The sequence below is a fragment of the Anguilla rostrata genome, chromosome 18, assembly GCF_018555375.3.
Source record: "Anguilla rostrata isolate EN2019 chromosome 18, ASM1855537v3, whole genome shotgun sequence".
In the NCBI taxonomy this organism is placed as follows: Eukaryota; Metazoa; Chordata; class Actinopteri; order Anguilliformes; family Anguillidae; genus Anguilla; species Anguilla rostrata.
This window is the reverse complement of record NC_057950.1, coordinates 20,667,420-20,690,458: the sequence shown is the minus strand read 5'-3', so window position 1 is coordinate 20,690,458 and position 23,039 is coordinate 20,667,420. Positions and strand designations below refer to the sequence as shown.

The 23,039-nt window shown below is 44.0% G+C and overlaps 1 protein-coding gene across 4 annotated transcripts in view; it reads left to right on the top strand.

The window, feature by feature from the left end:
* grid1a (glutamate receptor, ionotropic, delta 1a) overlaps positions 1-23,039 on the top strand; it is a 301,759-nt gene that overhangs the window by 148,053 nt on the left and 130,667 nt on the right. The window contains exon 1 of one of the 4 annotated variants that reach the window (XM_064317443.1): positions 14,291-14,389. The exons of the other annotated variants lie outside the window; for them this stretch is intronic. Within the exon in view, the coding sequence (XP_064173513.1) occupies positions 14,317-14,389 (73 nt within the window). The 5' untranslated portion in view covers positions 14,291-14,316. Of the gene's footprint in view, positions 1-14,290; positions 14,390-23,039 lie in introns of those variants that run through there. 4 annotated transcript variants of the gene reach the window in all.

The following is a 23,039-nucleotide window of genomic DNA, read 5'->3' as shown; positions in this document are numbered from 1 at the left end:
GAACAAATATGCCAGTCATGTGATCAAACAATGGGCCAGGATCCAGTATCCATGACAAACATTCTGTTCTCAAATACAGTTTTACATGCAAAGATATATGCAGGTTTATAAAGTGTTTTATCTTTACAAATACAGTTTCCTTTTTTGGGGGGGGAGGGGAGGTTATGCAAGGAAGATAGAACAAATGACAAATAAAGAAGAGTAACAGCCTTTTAGCCACAATGACCTGAAAACTGAACAAGGACACCATATAGTTACCCTCTGCTAACCACAGTCAAGCCATATGTATCAAATTCACTGAAATGGTGTTTTCCACAAAAAAAAAAAAAAAAACTAGACAAGCTTTCTGGAAGACTCTGATAATGTAACGTTTAGGATACTTTCCTTTTTTAATTTAAAAATTTCATTTAAAAAATGAGATGAAATAAGAGCTGGACTTAATTACCTGCCGCGCTGTTGAAAAGGGCACTACAGTCGCTGGTGTTCACGGCCCATCGGCTCCGAGCAGATGTAATTTATAGAACTGAATCATTCTCTCTCGCAGGTGGTGAGAATAGTTTGGTCTTACATACTGTGACCTCGCCCCTCAATTGTAAAGTGATGATCATTAGTTCTACCTGAGCTACTATATTTTTCATCACAGAGAGTAAATATATATATATATATATATATATATGCTGCTGAAGCGCTCGGTTCTCTGTTTGTGGTTCTGGCTCTTCTCTCACCACGTCTCCTTGTGGTGGAATGACCTTCACCAGTCAGGCCGATTCTCAAGCTGTCTTCTGCGAACATTTAGACTGCGTTTCAGCGCTTCTAAAAAAGGAAAGCCTTTTCTGCCTATCTCGTCGGTCTTGAGGCATGCGCCCACCTTGACGTTAGCACTCACGCGGCTGTAACTATGTTTGCCTCTCGCTCTTGCGGTGTTTGCGTTCATGCATATACGTGCATGCGTGTGAGGAAGTGTTGCACCAGAAATATAACATTTCAAGGGCGTCACTGTAATTAATAGCAGGCCAGAGATTGGGCCGTGTGTGTCTCTGTGTAGGCTTGTGTGTTTGAGTAAGACATGCAGTGCACGCAATGTGTTCATCCTCAGCACTCTTAGCTATGAAAAACCCTGTCAATCAGTCAAAGTGACAGCCATCCGCTAACTGCAGTAATGAGCTGAAGGAACACTGTGGATATCTGAAGCGGTCCTTATGTACAGCATCTTCTTATTTTGCAAGTGTATTCGGGTCTTTGTTTGTGGCTGTGTCATTTGTGCTGCAGTCATACGCTCTGTTGAGAGTTTCCGTAAATCTAGACCCACTCCATGAAAACAGATTGCCACTCATCCTTTGAAGGAAGCCTTGTTCCTGTGTATTTACTCAGTGCCCCTCATGGAAGTGAAATATGCTCTGATATACTGCACAAATATGGGCAGTATTTTTTTATGAAAGTATCATTTGAATAAATTTTACAGAAGTTTAATATTAACATTCCTAAAAGCAGTGAAAATATGTATATCCCCCTATGTCGTGAAGTGTTGCAATATCTGGATGATATATTTCCAGATATTTTTTAATATGTTCTTTTTCCTTAAAGGAGTCGATAGAAGTTTTCAGATGTACTAGTAGTAATAGTAATATTATTAGTTGTAATAGTAGTAGTATCAGTAGTAGCAGTATCTGTAATAGTAGAACTTTATTAATCACAAAAAGGGACATTTGCTTAAAATTGTGGTGACTTGATGTCTCTCCTTTATGTTGAGATGTGTAGCTAAAAAAGCATGCTAAAATGAACATCCGGTCTTCGCCGCTTTTCCACTGTGTGTGATGTCAGCAGTGGTATTTCAGAATGCTGCAATCCCATAGCAGACAGCGTGGAGGTCAGAAGAGGCTTTTAACATTAGCTCCAGCTGTGCTGCTATCTGGCCCAGGCATAGATCCCCGTCAAAAGCCTCCAGCGGAGGTCCGTGGGTTCTCGATCTCCTGTGTCTCGTGTGTTTTCTGGCTCATGTTCAGGTGTGCATTGTTGTTTGGCATGTACCCATTCTAAAGGACTGCTTCACAATATTGTGCCACCTGGATCACCTTCCGCTCTTGTGCTCTGCAGTGAAAGTACCCGTCAGACTTTAAGAAACACCCTTCGGCAGTCTTTCATGCGATAATGTAGTTATGGCAGAAGGTGGGCATTTCAGCAAACTTAAATGCAGCTCTCATGCAGAAAGTTTAAAAAACTGTCATTTTGAGCGTGTGATTATAATTATTGGACCAGGGCATGTCACTCTTGTGCAATAAGGATGAAAAGCTTGCAGACTGATTCGCAGCTTCCCTGGGCAATGCTGTGGCTACGCTATTCCCCAGTTGGCACTGGTACAGACAGCCTTCATTCGTCAGCATCGGAATGAGGCATTCTGGGATTCTGCTCTCCACGAGACTGCAGCAGCCCAAGAAGCATCCAAAAAAGTAAAAAAATTGCGAAAAAGCAAACAAATAGCAAAAAGCTGCAGAGATGACTGCCAGTGCATCGCCGTGGCTACTGTTTGACAGAGTGTGGAAGGTTTGGCCTTTTGTATGACAACTTGAGCGACATCAGTCTGTCAGTCAGACGCTCCCGTCCTGACCGATAGCCTCTGTGGAGAGCGGGGCGGTTAGAGTGCCGCACAGCCTGTCCTTTTCATGTACCAGAGTCTCATCGCTTTGCACTGAGCTGATCCGTCACCACAACGAGGAACATCTATTTATTTATTTACTCTTAAAAGCAGAAAAAAGGCAGGCTGCCCTCCCTTTGTGCTTTTTTCGCTCTAGTCTATGGGGAAAGCAGAGAGGGACACTGATATAAAAGCTGGGATCAGAGCACAGAAAGCGACATGGCGGGGAATCGAACCCCCAGCCGCACCGCTGGATCGGATATGGGGTTGAGAACCTGCCGTCCTGTGGACTGCTCCACACGGTCTCCCGGACCGCGAGGAGCATTACCCTCCCCGAACGCTTATTCAGGGCTACATGGCGGTATGACAGCGCCGTGCCTCTAGGGCACGTTTACTGTTCCTTATCTGGCCGCAGAAATACGCCGCGGTCTTCGCCGACACACCCGCGGCCGGTCCTCCATTCTGCTGACGTGTCTTTAGCATTTATCTCTGTCCAATCCGAGTGTCTGTGTTTCTGTGTGTCTGTCTCAGATGTGTTTGTGTGTGTGTGTGTGTGTGTATGTGCGTATGTGTTTGTGTGTGTGTGTATGTATGTGCATATGTGTTTGTGTGCGTGTGTGCGTGTATGTGTGCGTGTGTGTGTCAGTGTGTACGTGAGTGTGATGCAGTGGCTCTAATGAGAATGTAAGGCTCTGTGTTTAGTCTACCTGGAGTGTTCGCCTCTGATGTTGAGATTTCACTCACGCTCACGTCCAGCCCTTAGCCGAGCATAGGGGATGTTACCCTGCTGAGAGAGGAATAAAATGGTCCTGTGTGTGTCTGTGTGTGTGTGTGTGTGTGTGTATGGCTGTGTGGGTGTGGATGTGTGTGGCTGTGTTTGTGTGAGAGACCCCCCTATCTTGCCTTCATGTTTGTATGTGAGGAACATGACTAGGACTGTTGCATACTGCATATCAATAGTGCTCTCCCTCTCTCTCTCTCTGTGTCTCCCCATCTCTTCATCTCACACTTCATTTCTCTCTGCGTCTCTCTGCCTCCCTTGCTGTCTTGTTCTCTTCCTCTCTTTATCCCTCTACCCTCTCTTTCCTTCTCTCCATATCTCCTTTTTGACACCATATAAATGAAATATTAGCTGAACACCCTCCACTCTCAGACAGCTAGAGAAAACGGAAAGTGCAGAGAAACGCATTGAGGGTTGGGGGGAATTCTAAAGCATGTCTTCAGAGGAGATGATGAGGGCATTGAGGTGACTGCGTGTGCAGACGGACTGAGAGAGACTGGCGACCGTGGGGCGGGGCGGAGCAAGCGGTGACGGGCGGCAATTGGAGAGAGAGAGAGAGAGCCTTCAGCTATCGGCGCGGATCTCGCCACGGTGAGCCGACGTCACTTCCTGCGCCAGGCGGCTGAGATGCGGGCTACATTCTGATCGGCGCACGCGCGCACGCCACCGATTTAGGCGCCATCCCCGCCGCGGAGGAGCCGCCCCCTTCCGTTGCGCGCCGCGTTTCCTCCTTCCCGATCTGCCGCTCCCAGCGTCGCCAGCCCCAGACAGGATTTGCGGTGACCCTTCTGTCTGCTCTGCGTTGTCTGTCCAGGCGCAGGACGAGCTCTTTCACCAGGACTCGCGAGCGCCGCTCACATTGCCCGTTTTCCCACCGTGCTCGCGGCTCCGGATTACGGAAATTCTCCGGCTCTTTGAGTCCGCCGAGCCTCCAAAAAACCCTCGCTGATGTCACGCGTACGGCGGAAAACGAAACCTTTTCAGAACCAAAAATAACGCCGAAAATCATGTTGTAATCGCGAGAAATAGGAAAGACAATTTCATCAAATGGAAATCTCCCTTCATCCTTGAAATGGTTTGTTTAGTTTCTGGCAATTGTTTTCACGGAGCACGGAAATCTGAGGAAAACTGCCAAGCAGATGTAATCCCCAGCGTACACACTCCTCATTAATCTGTGTTTTAAAATGTCAGCCCATAGAAGGAGAAGTCCTACCTGAGCCTGTAATATGTTCTCATAAAAATGACCCACTCCCAAATAATAGGAATAGACCATTCATATTTGTAAAGAGGTCATGGTGCTCTGGGGTGGCAGGTTACTCCGATCCTCAAAACGCTCCATGAAAGTGCAGCATCATCAACACCAGCTGGAAACGCACTGTCCAAGTACAGCAGTGTGTCCTGTGGCCTCTCACCATTTTTAAGGGTGTTCTTAAACTAAAAAAGTGCAATAAACCACATTAATTATTTAATTTATTTTCCATGTAAGTTCATTTGCATTTGTCACTTTGACTGAACATTGGGATTTCATTGGTAGCAAACATATTTTGTTTTAAAAGAAAAAAAAGTCATTACATTGTAACATTGGCTAGTAGAAATAATTTTATTTTATAATTTATGGGAACAAAAAACGTTTTCTAGTGAGTATACTGCGTAGGCGAGTTGACTTCCAGAAGGCTGATTGGCCTTGCTTGATGTGGGAGTAAGTGGTGAGGAAGGCCTTGGAGTTTGAATGTTTGGAAGATTATAGGATCAGCTTGCAGTTGTCACGCAGTCTCAGGAAGTGATATCATAATGGCCTTTTATAGGATCTACTTCCTGCCATTTTGTACAGATAAGGAGCATTCAGTGGTGAGACAGTCACCTGAAAACATCAATTTCTTTGTCTACTCAAACCTCTATCGGGGATTGACTGGGTTGAAGTTGAAAGGCTTTCAGCTGTCAGAAACACAGCACAGCCTACTTTGCCCCCCTGGGATAGGGGAAACATTTCAAACCCTTTGATGCCTTTTGTCCCACTGAAGAGATCGCTCCACCGACCCCTTGAGTCAGCGGGCTAAATTAGAGATGATCCTTGAATGGTCCTCTTGAGAATGAGGGGTTTCCTTACTTGACCGGGCATCTTCATCCGCACCTGTTTGTGTATTCCCGAGGGAGGCCAGCTTGCCCCGGGTCTCAGGAGTACTGTGGATGCTGAGAGAGTTGGTGCCTCAAGCTAAAATGTACCCTTTGATGTGTAAGGACCTTGGCCTCTCTGGCCTGACACAAGAAAAATATCTATGGTCTGAGGTGAGGAGGCAGAGCTCCCAGTGTGCCGTCCTTGTCCAGTAATGACTGACTGCAGCAACAAGTGTGTGTGTGTGTGTGTTTATGTGTGTGTGTGAGTGCGTGTGTGTGTTTGTTTGTGTCTTTTTGTGTGTGCTTTGCCCACATATCCAGCTGGTGATAATGGCATTGATGCACATCCATGAAGAAGGGATGTATTAACCAAGTGGGGACACTTTCCAGGTATCCACCTTGGCAAATGCTTTAAATCCTGTTTACATGATGTGTGTATGTGTGCACATACACAAACACATGTGCCACTGTAGTTTTCTGGTGACTAAGGTCAGATTAATGAAATTTTCCCAGCCTGAAATATCTTTGTCATTTGATTGTCTGTGAAGGAGAACATATTGTACAGCCTCTTTGACTGGAATTTTTCTGTGTGAAAGCTTTATTCCAAACATCCATCTTCAGGATATGGGAAGGTTTATGACCGATGTCATCTTCAGTCAAACCGATGAAATCAACCCTTGACAAATCCCACCCCAGCTGTAGGGATTTCGATTAACTGCTGGTATGAGAAGTGCTGAATTATGTGCTGTTTTCAGAAGTGAAACATCAAGAAAATGGGGCTAATGCAGTTTATCATTTTGTTTAGTCGCTGCCTGTTTTTACCCATGATTCAAAGGTATCCATAGGTTCAGTGCTTAACTGTACATTGGATGATGCCTTTTTCCATTTGAAGAGGAGGCCCACGTGACATGGCCATTGCGAGTTCTGATCCCGTAAAGTGATGTGAACATGTACTCGCTGTCTTCAGCTTCAGAGAGCGGGAAGAGGACGCGTCAAAATCCATTTCCGCGGTATTGATCTTGCTGTATGTTGACACGCTACATTCGCCACTCGAAACGTTTTTATTTTCGCTCCGTCCACATGTCGGAGGCGTAAACAGAGGGTCCCGGGACCGGAATTGAATTTGCCGTTGCGCCACCCCGCCTCTTGGCTCTCGCGTGGCCCACCGCTGGTGTTTGCTCAATTGATTGTTCATTCTGAGAACGCGGTCTGTTCTGTGTGTCGCTCCCATCGCTCTGCGCTGCATGTCAATGGCGGATGCCCCGCGATATGTGCGGCGGTGGAGTGTTCCTGCGAGCTGCGCGCGCTCATTTATTTAGAAGCTTAGCGTCCTGTGGGTGTTTGGTCAAAACCACGGTTTCTCCACTGACACCACTGTGGACCCAACTCCAGAACTACTCAGAAAAATGATATATATATATGCTGTATATGAATGAAAAAATATGGTATTTTTCTTTAACGTGTTGTGCTACATTATGATACGTTAATTTTGAAAGTCGTTTTGAATCTCGTAAAATTATGATGCTTGTCGTAAGATGTGAAACACAGTTATGGCTGCCTGTGGTTGGTGGTATGTCATGCCTATTCATTATGTGATAGAGTTCAAGTACAGTGTCACTAGACCTTGTGCTGCTAACGATTCTGTTGTACTAATGATAATTGCATATGGGTGGATTCCTTTGTCAATAGTAAATGGCGAATACGCCTGAACACACCCCCTCGTACGCAGACAAATGAAGCTACGCTAGCTCCCCGCAATATAGCACCGTCAGAGCACAGTGCCTGAATTATAGCACGCATACACAGAGCCGCGGTTTCCTCACCAATCTGTGTCCAGCTAGGTGTGTACACAGTCAGCAGGTCTTCTGTGATGTAGGACCCACAGTGTAGGACACCAAACAGGTGAGCTCAACTGTCACACCTTCTCTAATTAACTTCAACGCCCAGAATTCATCCTGTCCTGCTGTCTGCTGAACTCCCTATTCTCACTTTCTACTCTGGCTTTCTACACTGGTGTCTACACGGGGGCCACTAGGGACTAGGCCTGGCATGGGCAGTTCCTGCAGGGCCAGTGTGTGCACATTTTCATTTCCATTCAGTATCCTGTTAGCCAATGTTCCCTGTACACCAAGACCGTTATATATCGGTACAAAAACAGTTACTAGCTGTCTTTCATGATTCAATCAATAAATGTAGCTAAAGCACAAGATAATTCTGTACATAAGACTGTGTGGCGAATTAAATGATTAAGGACAGAGGCTGGCCCTCCCCTGCTAACACACAGTGTAAATTAATATTTAAAATTACACTGCAGTGCACAAGTCTTGCCCGTACATGCATTTCACATGTGTGGCTCTTGCCTCATTATATGCTAAAGCTACGCTGTATGTCACCCATGCAAGGTCTGTGGAAAAATGTGCTTCTGCCAACACCAAATTAACGTGTCTAGCCTTACCACTCAGCTATATTCAGTCAAACTAATTGGAAAGCAAAACTCTATTATCTGGTGTGGGTAATATTATTGATCTCTGAAATGACTTTGTGTGTTAAGTAAAGGTTTTCAATACTCATGTTTTTTTGTTCCAGTAATGAGGATAGCTGTAAGAGTTTAACTCTTGTCGTTATCACACAACAGGCACCGTGTTTGACAAGCGAGATATAAATAGCTAGCTGTTAAATGTCTGCGACTCAAGGGGACAGTGGCAGTGCGTGGATCTGTGTAACCCCGTTTTGCGGCTGGATGAAAGGACATGGTGCAGCTGTCTCTAGTGTACTGTAAGTCTTATCCCTTTGCACAAGGGTTGCTTAGTTTGTCATATGTCACTCCTACTCCTCCTCTGCATTTTACCTGGGAACAGGAACAACCAAAACTGCTGCATGCTATCTGACAGTGCACAAAACCCAATGCAAGCAGGTTCTTTTCATTGCAACTGTCTGTCTGAGACTGATAATGTACTCTCCCGAGTCCAGCAGTGAAAACCCTTTTCCAGAGACAGGGGAGGGGAAGTTTGGTTGGGTTGTGGGATGGAGTGAAATATCAGAGTCATCCCTTTCTTCTGTAACCATTTTATCTGTAACCCTCTCAAACCTTATACCCTTAGGGCCAGATCTCTCTATTCTTTGGGGTGACTGGCTAACCCCTCCCTGCGTGGCTGCTCTTTCCAGTCACCACGTCCGTCAACTGGCCTCCATTTTATATTGACCCTCCTTCAGTGGACAGGACTGCAGCGGCATCTCTTCAGACTGCGTGTTGCTCTCCTCTCATCCCCACAGCCTAACACTTCTATCTTAGGCCATTAATTCAGGCTATTTGGGCATTTTAATGGTTTTAATGTTTTTCTTTTATGGTTGGTTATGTATGTTTGTCCATATGTATTCATGATTTATATTATGGTCTGAGGTTAGCATAGTAACAGACAATTAGTGCTTTAGTGATGTTGCAGATATACTCGCTGGTCTGGGAATACTCTTAGCCAGGTCTGGCTCCGTTGTAGATATAACTCAGGTGGATGGATGCACTCATGTTGTCTCACATTGTAAGTCACTCTGGATAAGAGGGCCTGCAAAATGAATCTAAAGTAGTAATGCAATGCAGAAGACCCCATTATGCTAATAGCCGTCTAGCGTGTGAAGTTTAGGAAGACGAATGGGCTTCTCGCCCCCTCCCACACCCCCTCTTGGCATGGCATGCCCAAACGTGCAGAGCACCAGCTCCTCACTCCCTATGGAAGGTTCTGGCATGCTTCCTCTTCCACTTTCCAGTAGCCAGCCAACGTGTTCTCCACGCTCTCTCCGGCGTGGCCAAATGCATAATGGCAATTTAAAGATTAACAGTGGTGTCACTTTCGATTACACTCGTTTTACAGAAATATCAATGGCCCGGCCACCCCTTCCATTGCATCGGCCAACAACAATTTCCTTTGGCTGGTGGGGGGGTGGTGAGGCGGGTGGGGGAGAGTGCATGTCTGAGGGCGTGCGCTAACATGGCTAGCGGATAATCTCACATGGGCCTTTCTCCCCCAGCAGATCAGTGTCCTCGGCGCTGTCCCACAGAGGCGCTAACGCGATAAGGCACCCCGTGAATGTTAAACAAGCGGAGAGCCGGGTTCGGCGGCCACACGTCCCGGGGCGTGCGGCTTGTCGTTTGTCTCGGTTGTTTAGGTTTCAGGAGGATTGATTCGGGAGCGTCGGCGGGCAGGCCAGCGCTCCTCTCTCTGGGGACGGTGCCTGCGCTCTCCAGCCTTCAGTTCATGCCACAGTTGTTTGTTAGAGAATGAGACCATTCTCTGATTTCCTGTTGCATAATGCATCATCTGCTTTCATTTACATCAAGTAGAACTGAAGAAAATGCTGTAAACATTTAATGGAATTCACCGTGGTACCATGAAGTTTCATTTATTTCATTAGTTACTGAATGTATAATTTCATCGAGCAGTTAGCAAACATGATAAGACAAATGTATTTATTAACAACAAAACATTGTGTAATTGTGTCTCACACCTACAGGGTGATTAAAGGCGTATCCGATTATTTTTAACAGCTTTTATCCATATCCATTCTTTATTATGAAATATGGAATGCTCATAACTTTAAGCCTGTTACGTCAATGAAGAATATTCCTTTAATTTCAGAGAGACCTGATTGGTGGGCATGTCCTCTGAAATGCACAAGCCACAAAATCACTCTGCAGTCCTCCAGCCCGGCTGCGCAGTCACTCTCCAGTCCTCCAGCCCGGCTGCGCAGTCACTCTGCAGTCCTCCAGCCCGGCTGCGCAGTCACTCTGCAGTCCCCCAGCCGGCTGCGCAGTCACTCTCCAGTCCTCCAGCCGCTGCGCAGTCACTCTGCAGTCCTCCAGCCCGGCTGCGCAGTCCTCTGCAGTCCTCCAGCCCGGCTGCGGAGTCACTCTCCAGTCCTCCAGCCCGGCTGCGCAATCACTCTGCAGTCCTCCAGCCCGGCTGCGCAGTCACTCTGCAGTCCCCCAGCTCGGCTGCGCAGTCACTCTGCAGTCCTCCAGCCCAGCTGCGCAGTCACTCTGCAGTTCTCCAGCCCGGCTGCGCAGTCACTCTGTAGTCCTCCAGCCCGGCTGCGCGGTCACTCTGCAGTCCTCCAGCCCGGCTGCGCAGTCACTCTGCAGTCCTCCAGCCCGGCTGCGCAGTCACTCTGCAGTCCTCCAGCCCGGCTGCGCAGTCACTCTGCAGTCCTCCAGCCCGGCTGCGCAGTCACTCTGCAGTCCTCCAGCCCGGCTGCGCAGTCACTCTGTAGTCCTCCAGCCCGGCTGCGCAGTCACTCTGCAGTCCTCCAGCCCGGCTGCGCAGTCACACTGCAGTCCTCCAGCCCGGCTGCGCAGTCGCTCTGCAGTCCTCCAGCCCGGCTGCGCAGTCACTCTACAGTCCACCGGCCGAGCTGTGCAAGCAATGTATTGTAACTCAAGCATAGGCTTCAATGTAGACTGTAGTCTGCCAATTGACATGGAGGAGGTGCTATTGTGCAGTGTAGTCTCTGCCACTTGGCAACTCCCCCCTCCCTGAGAAGTAGGGTCAGTTACCCATCCACTGGACCCACAGGGCACCTGGCACCCTTCAGACCCGGCCCAGTCAGAATTACATTCTGTACTGCTCTGCATGTGCCAGCTGAGAGCTCCTCCATTTACACTTTCCAACACTCCACACTTCTTAAGCTTGGGGGGGGGGGAGGGCATCGTGATGGGCTGAAGTGTCTGAGTGTGCCACCCACGTGAGCCGTTGGTCTCCTGGTGACGGTGTCTTTGATTAAAGGAAATATTTACAGCGGTTTGAAGCACTTCTGAGAGCAGGCCTCTCCGAGGACAACATCCTCTGAAGAGCACTTTGAAAGAAAAGGCAGGCTCAAAGACAGGCCTTTGGCTGGTGCTGATTGGTTTTGGGGTGTCTGTCTCCGGTGTTTTCTAAAAGCAATTGGGCTCTCCACATGCTGAGGTGTTGTGCCTTCTCTGGCCCCTTTTTGGCCGCAGACTGGACTCTGTCACGTGTGAGTAATTGCCTGTATGGGTGATGTGGAAGCACCACCTTCATGCTGTGTTGTCTCACTAATGACATGATTGGGGGGAGGGGGGACCCCGTCTGGTGTGTCTTTGGTGTATCTTTTTTTTTTTTTTTGTAGGTTCAGACCTCATCTTTACAAAGTTGTGCCCTATCTCCCTGTTTCCCTGCGAAGTGTCTGTAAAAGCCCATTACAAATAAAATTGAATTGAATAGATGTGCCACTGGGTTGAATCATTTGGCAAATCTGACTTGCAAAATGAAGTGTGCCTGTGCGATCATCATACTGCGGCCTTGAGATGAAGCTATAAGATACAAATAGCACTGAAAAATATATTTTATATACGCTTTTCTACATTTTATATTATGTAAACTGATCATATGACTGAGTTCTGGACAAAAATGTTTTTAGTCTGAAAGCCAACCTTTTTTACACTCTCCCATTTTGTTTTCTCTTTTCAATCACATAGAAAGTAGTGAGATATCAACAGCTCTGAGGTACATCCAGTGGATTTTTTTTTGCGATTAATAAGAATGTTGTATTCAGCAGTTGAAGAATTTTATTCCCATAGCTGCAGCAAAATTTATTCTCAACACAGATAAATATGTTTTTCCATCAAAGAGATTAAGTTTCATGAGCTAGAGCTAGCAAGGACTTTGGAAGTTGAGTCACGAGTTGTTTCCCTCCCTTGCTGTACCCAGCAATGGCTGAAGTGCTGTTAATTTACACTAAGCCAAACAGTGAGGCCATTTTCTTGGAAAAATGCCCCCTAAATTTCAGTTGTTTTATTCTGTCTCTTCACTTCACTGATAAACCCATTAGTACAGTAGAGAGACATGGTATCAATCTGGTATTTCATAGATGCAAGTTATTTAGAAAATCATAATTTTATGCATCTTCTGAATATTAATTAAGACTGAGTATTATGAGGAATACACAATCAAAGGGTGCTAAAAAGCTCCAGAAATGTGTTTACCAGAACAGCAAAAAGGTGAACTGAATGAACCCCGGATGAGTTCTGGTTAATCCACTATAAAATCAGTGGTTTTGCCCAAGGAGAGAGGCGTTCAGTGGATAGTTTCCCAGCTCGCTGCACAACAGCATCTCCTGTGGCCATCAGGAATACTGCAGGCTGCTTGTTCCAGCAGTACAGAGGAATATAAAGAAATTCCAAAAAAGCTTTGTTTTTTCGTTTAGCTTTATTGACTATGACTTCAAGCAGTGGGATGCAAAATATAATATTTCAAACAAACAACTGGAATCAAAACTTTGTTTTGACTAACTAATGATGGGGATTCAAAGCCCACTCAGTCCTCTCTGTTCGTTGAAAATATCCTTGCATCGATTGCTCTTGTTGCAATTGTGTGGGCTGCTCTACTCCATTTTCCTCATGCCGTGCGTTTGTTTTCAGTTCCCTTTAAGTTCATCGCACCCACTAATTCCGGCAACTCCACAACTGTAAACAAAATACATGCACAAAAGAGGCAAACGCAGCATTAATTATAAATGCCTCTGAATTTGTTTAAAACATGCAGCCTGCAATCAGTGCTCAGAGTGCATTTAAAGGTCTCCAGGCAACAGTTAATGTCCACTGCTGATCTGCTCCGTGAAATGAATAACCCAATTAGAATTGGCCGAAGCCTTAGCTTCTAAATGTATTTGCTGGCATCTGCTTCAAAGTCTATTTACCTTGGCCATTAATTGCAAAACTTTTTTTTATTTCATTGGAATAGCAGACATGGAGAGACCTATACAAAGGGGGAGAGTATTAGCTTCCCAAATCAAATTTCGTAACAGGCAGTTTTGAGGTCAACATCACACAGTGCCTTTAGAATTCACAGACAGAAAGGTTCTCCCCTGGGCTTCGAGCGTTGTTCCAGAAATATCTGGTGGCGTTTGCTAGCGCCCTGGAAGAGAACAGTGCATTCAAAGGTTGCCTGCTGGTTTGGACAGGATAATGTAGCGTACGGGTATGGCATTTTTTCCCCTTCGCACTTTGATGTGTTGGGCTCCGACCTGAGGCAGGTTTGTGTTCAAAGCGTTTCAGAAGAGCGCCCCTCCCCGGGTTCTGGAGACCTGAAAGGGAGACCGATAAAAATAAAAAATTAAATAATAAAACATTTTAGATTTTCAATGTGGAAATCCACTGAAAATACTAAAGCGGGGACTTTATGTATTGCATAATGCATGTCATGCTTTCACGTGGTATGATCATTTCCCTGCTTTTTCAACTGACATTTCAGTATAGCTTACCTTCCACAGGAATTCAGTGGAACTGATTTTTTTTCTTCCAGCAGCTGGTGTTATACTGACGAAATATTTACAGTGAAATAAAGACTTCGGAAAAACAAAAAAGAAAATAATGAATATTTCAGTATTCAGACTCTCAAGTGTTCAGACTTGTCTATTTCTAACTTACACTCATTGCAAACCATGTAGCTCACTGACAGCAGTAACACACAGCAGTTATACAGACCAATCCCCCCCTCCCCCCCGCATAGACTGCATTTTATCCTCTTCAGCCTCCCGTTGAAGTGGACGGACAAACCACATTCAAATTTCCACAGGGCAATTAGTTACACAATTTACAGAAACTACATATACATGTCTCTGCAGCTTTCAAAAGGAATAGAAATTCATGTAGGAAACCGGAATATTTTCACACTTCAATGCAGTGTACACCAAGCATAGATCGCCAGTATAGCATCGTAGCGAAGTTCACACCCTCTCACTAAACACAATAGGTGCGCTTATTCCATTTCCTTTAACAATGCGCGTGCCCTTGCGCGCCGTTTACGAGTGGGAAACCAGATGCGGAGATGAATCGACAAACAGAGTTGAGCGTGAGTAATGAATGAAAAGCAGTTCACATTTAAACAGCGTTTATACAAATTCTCTCAGCTGATCCATGCCATGCGAATGAATTGTGCACTTATTAATTCACATATCCATGCGACAGTTATGAGAGAAAAGATGTACAGTGAATTATGAGAGTTCGTGAAAGTTTATTTTTAAGGTGGGAAATTGTCCGGCGGTGAAAATGCGGAAGTGGCGGTATTGAGCGCTTCGATGCTTCAAGGCGCGCTCATGATTATATGCGCCCGCATCATTATCACACGTACCATGGTCAGGGTACTCATATTACCTATTCTAATGTTTGGTCGAACAAAAAACGAAACCTTTCGACCATGTCTGCATACATCTTGAGTTGCAGCCACACGATTCACTGTTTGGACAGGCAGCCTATATTAGTTATAGAATGTGTGTATATTGCCCTTGAATATTCCACCTAACAAATTCAACATTCATATTTTTCTTTCTCATTGATAGTTCTCTATACATGGGTCTGGAAATGCTGTTGCGGAGCGGATTGCTCAAGGGCATTAACACACTAGCCTACTGTAGTACACTGCTCCAGTCTACACCCCAGCAACAACATTCCCTTTCCCCAATTTAGCATAACTTTAAAAGGATGAAAATGGAAACCTTGGCACAACTTGTTTTGAATAGCTCCCTTCAAAATAGCATAATTTGGCATATTCACATTGCCCTTTCTGTCTGTGTCCTCTTCCCACCATTAAATGTGACCCTTGGTCCTTTCCACTTTTATTTAATTAAAAGCGCAAGTTTGATGTTAATCCCAATTTACGCTGAGGACACAGACTGCGATAATGTTTTTTGGGTCGGAAGGCTTTATATGTGTGAAGTCTGAGAAATTGAGTACTTGAGAGATGTCCAGCGGGGCGTCTGAAAGAAGCCAGACTTGGTTGTTTTTCTTTCATAGTTAGCTGTTAGCTGGCTTCTGGTTCATATTTGATGTATTATTATTATTATGTTATGGTAGAGCAGAGTCACACTCTCATTAAGGCCCTGACATCTGTTGCTTCCAGCCGTGAAGAAGCTTCCCTTTGTTTCCCCTCCGCTCGGCTGCAGTCTGCAGAGTTCATTTTTTTTTACATTCTAATCTTATAAGGACAGAAACACATTTAACTGGATTCTCCATTGCTGTGTACTGAGGCAGGGCTACGCTGAGGCAAATGGCACCCTGGACACGATTAAAGTTTGTCTTGAAAGCAGGAGGAGGCCAATTTCTTCTACCTGAACATGTTTTAAGGATTGACGACCCAGTTTTTGGCTGTTGGCAGATTTTGGTCTAAAATGTATACTGTGTGTTTGTGTGTCCGTGTGTGTGTGCATGCATGTGTGCGTGTGTGCATGCGTGTTTATATATAATACCTATGTATAATTGTTTATATATCATCTATAATTCCTTCACTGATACCCCAATATGGATTTAATTACCCTCAAATTAAAGCTTTAATCTTATGTTCATTGTTTTATTTCAAATCCAGTGTCCTGGAGTAGAGCCAAAACAACAAAATTTGTGTCTTTGCCCCTATATATGCTCACAAGCTTCCCACGTTACAGGCTTACAGGATTTTAGGTTAATTACTTTGAATTAGTCTGCTGTGACTGCATGGGGCCAAGCAGTTGTGTCTTTCCGGCCTGGTGATGCGGTCGCCTCGGTGATCGGGTCGCCTCGGTGATTTGGTCACCTCGGTGGTGCCTTGCTTTAGTGGAAACGGCTCAGGTGTAGAGGGCAGTCAAGTGTTGAACAGAACGGCAGGGTGAATCCAGCTAGGCCCTTCTGTTTATCCTGACCTTCCACGGGACCTGCCTTCCGCAGAGCTGCCAGGGTGCTTCAGATATGCTGTAAATGATCTTCTGGGATGAAGCATCGAACCCGGGACACACTGTCTGAAAACAGCTTTGTTTCATTCATTTATTTATTTATTTATTTTTTTCACACTGTGGTCTTCCGGATTGCCAGAACATCAGAAAACCAGCTAATACATTAGACAAATTATTATTATTATTTTATTTTATTAAATTTTTAAAAATGATTAAAATCTGTCAGCTTAACATAAGAGAAATGGAAAAAAAAACAAGCTACACTAAGTAAAAACACAACATTGTTGTGGAAGCAGGAATGGAAATGGCTCAGGGAATGTGAATGGAGGGGTTTCTGGGAATGGTCAGTTTGCGTTAGGTGGAAGGGCCTGTCCATCAGGGTTGGGCTTGACTTCAGTTCAAGAGTTCAAGAGAAAGAGTTCAGGAAACTTTTCTCAGGATGAAAAATCTCCATGGAAACAATTTAGTCATTTCCTGAAATGACCCGACCCTGCTGACTATATCAGTACAGACTCTGCCAGCCACTGCTCAGGGTGATACATCATGGACAGCAGAAATGTCCAGGACGGCAGGGATATGTTGGCAAGATGTATGTTGGCCCCCTGTGGCCCCCTGTTGGTTGATTAGGCACCTGCGCAATTTACAACTTACTCATTTGGCAGATGCTGTTTGCCATAGCAACTTACAAAAGTTCATTGGGTAAGAATACAGCACTACATTTGCAGTACTTTGGCAAAGTTTCAGTCAGTGTCACTGTCTAATCACATGCCAAGACCTTTGACATGTAGGCTTTTGAATGCAACTGGACATGTCAAATTTGGAGAAATAGTATATCAGGATCAATTTTATTTTATTTTTTTTAAGTGGTTCAGCAGTACATATACATCTTTCCCCATTTTAAGTGTCACATATGCTTCTTTGTGAAATTTAGTTTTAATATCCTTCTGCTGATTACCAAAGCTTTTTAGTCTGAGCATCTCCCACTTAATCAATTAACAAAGTAAGTGTAGTGAGTAGTGAGTGTAGTGTCAAGACATTACATCCTTCATTGGCACTCCTTTGAAAAAGCAAATCTTGCACTCAATATTATTGGGCAAATTAGTCATGGATGCCTACACATGCTTGGACACAATCACATGCTACATAAATACACACACACACACATACAATGTAAAAAGAACCGCATAATCTAAAACAAATACATATTGAAAATGACTTTTTTTCCTCTAAGGATGATGGGCATTATTTCAGACTGATGAAATTAGGCTGATTTGCGCCGTGTGATCTTTTGCACTGCGCTCACTGTGCACGCTGGGCTCGGGGTTTTAGTGTGATGTCTGTGATGTGCTGTTTGGAGGCAGCGGCTACAGGGACAGCATTAATGGAAATAGACAACAGAAAATAAGCCACCGCTCATTTTCATAAACAAACTGTCATTTTCCATCTTCCAGTTGCTCGGCGGCCATTAGCCGGGCCGGAGCTAGGCTCCGTCCATTACCGCAGCGATGGCATTAGTTTGCTTTGTCACTCCAGGAGGAGATAAAAACCCTTGTCTGAGTAAACACTCAGGCCGCGCTGTCACAGCTCTGTTTAAACTCTGATCAGGGGTCACGGCGATGGACCCCGTCTCAGCTTGGCTTCCAGGGCTGCGCGCCGGCATGTTCTGCCTCTCCTTATAAAAGCTTTCCTCACTGAAGGGAAAAGGCATCTGAAACATATTATGCTAATTGTTTATTTGATGTTTATATTGCATCACGGATGGTATCATAATTGATTGTTTTTAATCCGATTAATCGTTCCTTTTTTCAGAATGTTAATGCGCGTGAGCTTGCGTACGTGTGGGCACATACAGACACAAACGTACATACTGTACAGGCATGCGTTCACACACGCACATACACTCATGTGCATACTCTGTCCCTCTACCCTCACACCCTGTCCCTCCGCCCTCGTTTAACAACAGTAAAACAAAGAAAACCTGTGTAAGTTTGGCCTTTATTTTCTGCTGATTGTAAATTGATTTTATTGTCAGGATTAAAAATTACGGCTAAGTTGTGTGCACACTGAAGGAAATAAATGTTTAAATGCAAAGACTTCCCCCTACTTGCAGTTTGTCCCACACAATGATGTTAAACTTCTCTAGAACATGATCAGATAAACACATGGGCATGTCTTACATAATGCACCGTCATGCCATGAGATTTCATCTGTTGTAGTGCTATGGGAAATGATTCACATACCAGAAGCTGCTTTGTAAAAACATCCAGTTTTTATTGTTAGCATGATAGCTATTGTTTAGTGCTGTTTCAACACTCAGCATGTGGTGGGTGCGTGTGTGGGGGGGTGGGGGTGGTGGGGGAGGGAGAGCGCTTTTCCTTCACTGTGTAAACCATCTTCTTTCTAGTCTTATTTTATGTAGCCAGGGCACATACAGCTATCCATTTAGCTGCATATATGTCTGTCTGTTGTCTCAGAGACATCAATGATTCAAGCAGTTCATGCTGTTTTCATATTGCTGCGAAAAGTTTCCATTATTTTGAACAAATCTTTTTTTAAGACAAGAAAAACTGATGTCAGTCATAACAAATCCGGAATGCATTCTGGCTTATTTTTATTTTGGTATATTTCTGTCCAAAATTCAGGTAAACTAGACAGCACAGTGTTACTGAAATTTGTTTTTAAAAATTCCATGGTTGCCACAAGGTAGATGGCATGGTGGGGACGGGAATGCTAATGGACAGGGTCTCTAGATTCAGAGTACACTGTATACCACAACTTAGAACCCAGCTACAATATTTTGTCAGCTCATGAGACGGCATCCACCTCCAACAGTACAGGTAATTGAGAGAGAGAGAGAGAGAGGGCGGTTGGGATGGGGGAGAGTGAGAAAGAGGATCATGGATCGCTCATAATATGTAAACTATATTAATGTATTCTATTTACCTTATTATATATCGTTATATGATTATATTTGTCATTATCATCAGTATCATTATCATTAATATCATCATTTCTTTTTAAATGGTCTCCAATCAGAGAAAAGTTATTGTTTTCATGTGTGAATATTCTTTATTTGTTCCCAGTCTTTGGTGTATATGTATTGTTTAGTGTTGGATGCACGTTTTCTTTATTATTGTATGCTTTGGTAATGCAGAATGTAGTGTTTTGTCATACTATTAAAGCAAATTGAATTGAATTGAATTGAGAGAGAGAGCCAGTGAGAGAGAGAGGGGGGGAGAGAGAGTGAAGGGAGGAGGGAGAGGGAGAGTGAGGAGAGGAGGTAGAGGGAAAAATGTACTTCTTATTTGCCATATCAGAAGCATTTTTGAAAATAATTTCTCTCCTCTCTGAAATTGTATCATTTGTTTTGATTTGATTCATTTGTTTAATTGACATAATGTGATGTGGATGAATCTGGGTTTAAATCTCATATGCTCCTAAGCTCTTAATTGAAAACACAAAAACCCATCTGTCAGGCAGATTAGTGGGAATCACAGCAACAAACAGTGTTTGGTTTCAAAATGCATTACAGCTTTTTGAAACATACCAAAACAGTTTTAAAAGCTTTTGAACAAACACGCCACAGCCCCTTTCAGCTTAATTCACTTTGAACGAAAAATGTTAATCCGGCTGGAGCTGTTGATTGAAGAAACACCGCAGTCATGAATCATTCAACAAAATGAATCATTCACTATGTCCTCAGAGAAACTCGGCACACATTCACGGAATGGAGTTAACAGTTCAACCTCTGTGACCAGCCAACTACGGATGAGCAGCATCACAGTTCAGTTCAGGACCTGGTCACACCAGGGAATGTGAGGTGCCCGGTTACCTACTGTCGTTGCCACAGTCACAACCGTTGGGAACCATTTTAGCCCTGGTTTCCCAAGGGGCTAGTGAGCAGGTGACACGCACACACACACACACACACACACACACACACACGTCCGTGTTACTCAGTTCTTCAGAGTAGAACCTGTGCTGTGGGAATGTTGAGTGGTTTCTCGTGGTGTGAACTCCACACACTCCACAGAGATTAAATATGGCCAGAGGCAGTTTTATTTTTTGCTCCTGTCATTTCAGTTTGCATAGTCCCCAGATGAGAGAAAGCAAGAACTGTGTGAGAGGGAGTGTGAGCGGTTGACTTTGTTTGTGTGTGTGTGGGTGTGTATCTGTGTGTGTGAGTGAGAGAGAGTGTGTGAGTGTGTGTGGATCTATACTTGAACTTTTGTGTGTGAACCCTTGAACACTCCAAAGGATGCAGACATTCTGAATCTCACCTCATCATTGCTGCGTATTGAGGTCACAGTGACACTGCAGTATTCCGTACATAGACACAGCTGATACACTAGTGAGAACTGTTGGAGAGTGTTTCACGAGTCCAGTGATAAACACACAAACATCTACATCCAATCAACATGTGTCTTTGACTAATCTTTGATTTACAATTAAATTAAATTATTAGCTTTTCCAAAGTAACTATTCATTTGCCAAATGTCGCCTAACAACTTTGTTTTTTTTTGTGATGTTGTTTAGCTGTTATTGCGTAAACCTTGCACATCTGCAAGGTTTACACAATTAGATGATCTTCATCTCCATCTTTTTAAACTTCTGCCGATGTTTTCTGCCTTTAATTAGGACCCTCCTAAGAAAGGGGCCACCTGCATTCAGTATTAGCATCAAAGCTTCAGGGGTAGGTAAGAAAGCCCTTTTATTACAAAACCTCGGTTCGATTACCAATTAAGGAGGCCATTTCCTTCAGCACAATGGCCATTTCTGCTTAACGCCAAACTGCTCCTGTGCAGTTAGATGGTGTTTGTGAACTTAAACGGAATGCTCAGATCCTAATGAGATATCGCTGATGTCTCATCCCTTATGGTTTCTTGTCTTCCCATTTTCTGAAGCGGTGTAAAGCCGCCATACTTTCCATTTTCAATTTCTCAATTAAAATAAAGGCAGAACTGCAAATGGTGATGCTTAGAAGACCCATTACCATTAGGCGTTAGTACACATGCAGTTAGTGTTATTACAAGTGCATAGTGTAGGAATTAGAATATCCAATCAGTGTGGAGCTCCCTTACGAGAACGAGGGACTAATTTCAATGTGGTTTATCTATGAAGTGTCAGGGATTGGCAAAAAACAGAAATGCATGTTGGTGCCTGTCAATCACTCTGTAAAGAAGTCAGCCACAATGTCCAGAGTGCCAAATTCAGAGAGCAGTTGAGATACCTTAATATTTAGCCTGTCAGACATCAAAGTGAGATATGTCACAAGTGCTATGCCTTTAGATTTGAATGAAACCAACAGAGAAATCACAAAAAGGTCAGTCAGCATCATCTAGGGTACTGTCACACTAATTGAAAACCTGTTCAGCAATTTCAGGCACTTTGAAAATATGAAACTTTAGTAGGTTCAGTCAGTGGGCCGATTTATTTTACCTTACCAGGTAGGTCAACTGACAACTCAAGTCTCTTTTGCACTGACAACCTGGGGACTCAAAGTTGGTCGGAATGGTAGGGACTTTTGGGGGGGGAGGTCGGAATAGAAGGGATACAGAGGGTCAGATGTATGTTTTGGTAGGAATCTGTCCAGGACAAAAAGGTTAAGACCCCGGGGCTTTCAGAAAGTGCTACAGAGACCCGGTTATCTCATCTGAAGGATGCCATCTTATATAGCACAGTGCACCCGTCCCTCATGCCCCTTACTAGCTCCCCATCTTCCAGCAGCAACTTGAATGTCCCTGCAAGTTTCCCATACAAGCATGGACCACGCCCACACCTGCTTGGCTTCAACTGTTAGCCATAAGAAGAGTACAGGGTGGTATGGCTGCTTAGCTTTAGCAGTTAACCATGAAAAGTGTAAAGGATGGTAAACCCTGCTTAGATTCAGCAGTTTGACATGAGAGGGGTATGGGGTTGGATGCCATTTTAGATTTGATTTACTCTGCTATGATGAAAGATATGAAAATCCCCATTTGTGACTTTTATTAAATATGTGAATTTAATGCCCTCAGGCTACATAAAGAGTCACAAATAATCCAGTAATCACATCCCGGGCAAGAGAGCAGCCAAAAGTCTGGCAGTTTAAATCACACTGATTGCCCTTAATTCTTTCCAAGTTTGCCCGTTTTTCTTGTAAAATAGTGTCCTACCTGTCTGGATACTTGCCTTGTTTTTCTGAGCATGAAACCTTGTGTTCAATTTGTGTTGTTTTGGAGATTGAAGTGAGTGTGTGTGTCGGATCTCTACCCTTCACTGCCTGCTTTCATCTCAATCAACAATCATCTCATTTTAAAGACCTGCCCAACACATTTAAGGTCTTTTGTTTTGAATAATCGCAGTAGTTTCGTACATTGTAGCTTGTTTGCTTTGATATGTGTTGCAAGACCTGACTATGGAAATCAGTGTGCTTTTTTTAAACCAATTTCCATTGCCTTGTTTTTGTTCCCTTATGTTATTTATTCCCCCTGAAGATAAATAAAATACCTGAAATATTGGAATATTTGAAGAATTCTATACATAATTGATTTTAAGAAATCAAATTTTGAAGCATTTTCTTAAAAAAAAGATTTTTCTTGGTTATCAGGCTAAATGCTGTCCATTTAGAATGATCATTTTTGAATATTGCCTTTGGTGTGCTTCTCCTTCATATAGAGATGGACAAATTGTGTGTACACACGTTTGCTTGTGTGCGTGTGCATGTTTGTTTGTGTGTGTGTGCGCATAGGTGTGTGTGCATGTCTGAATGTGTGTCTATGATTGAGAATGAGATAAACAAAGCATTGATTAAATAACTGCTCT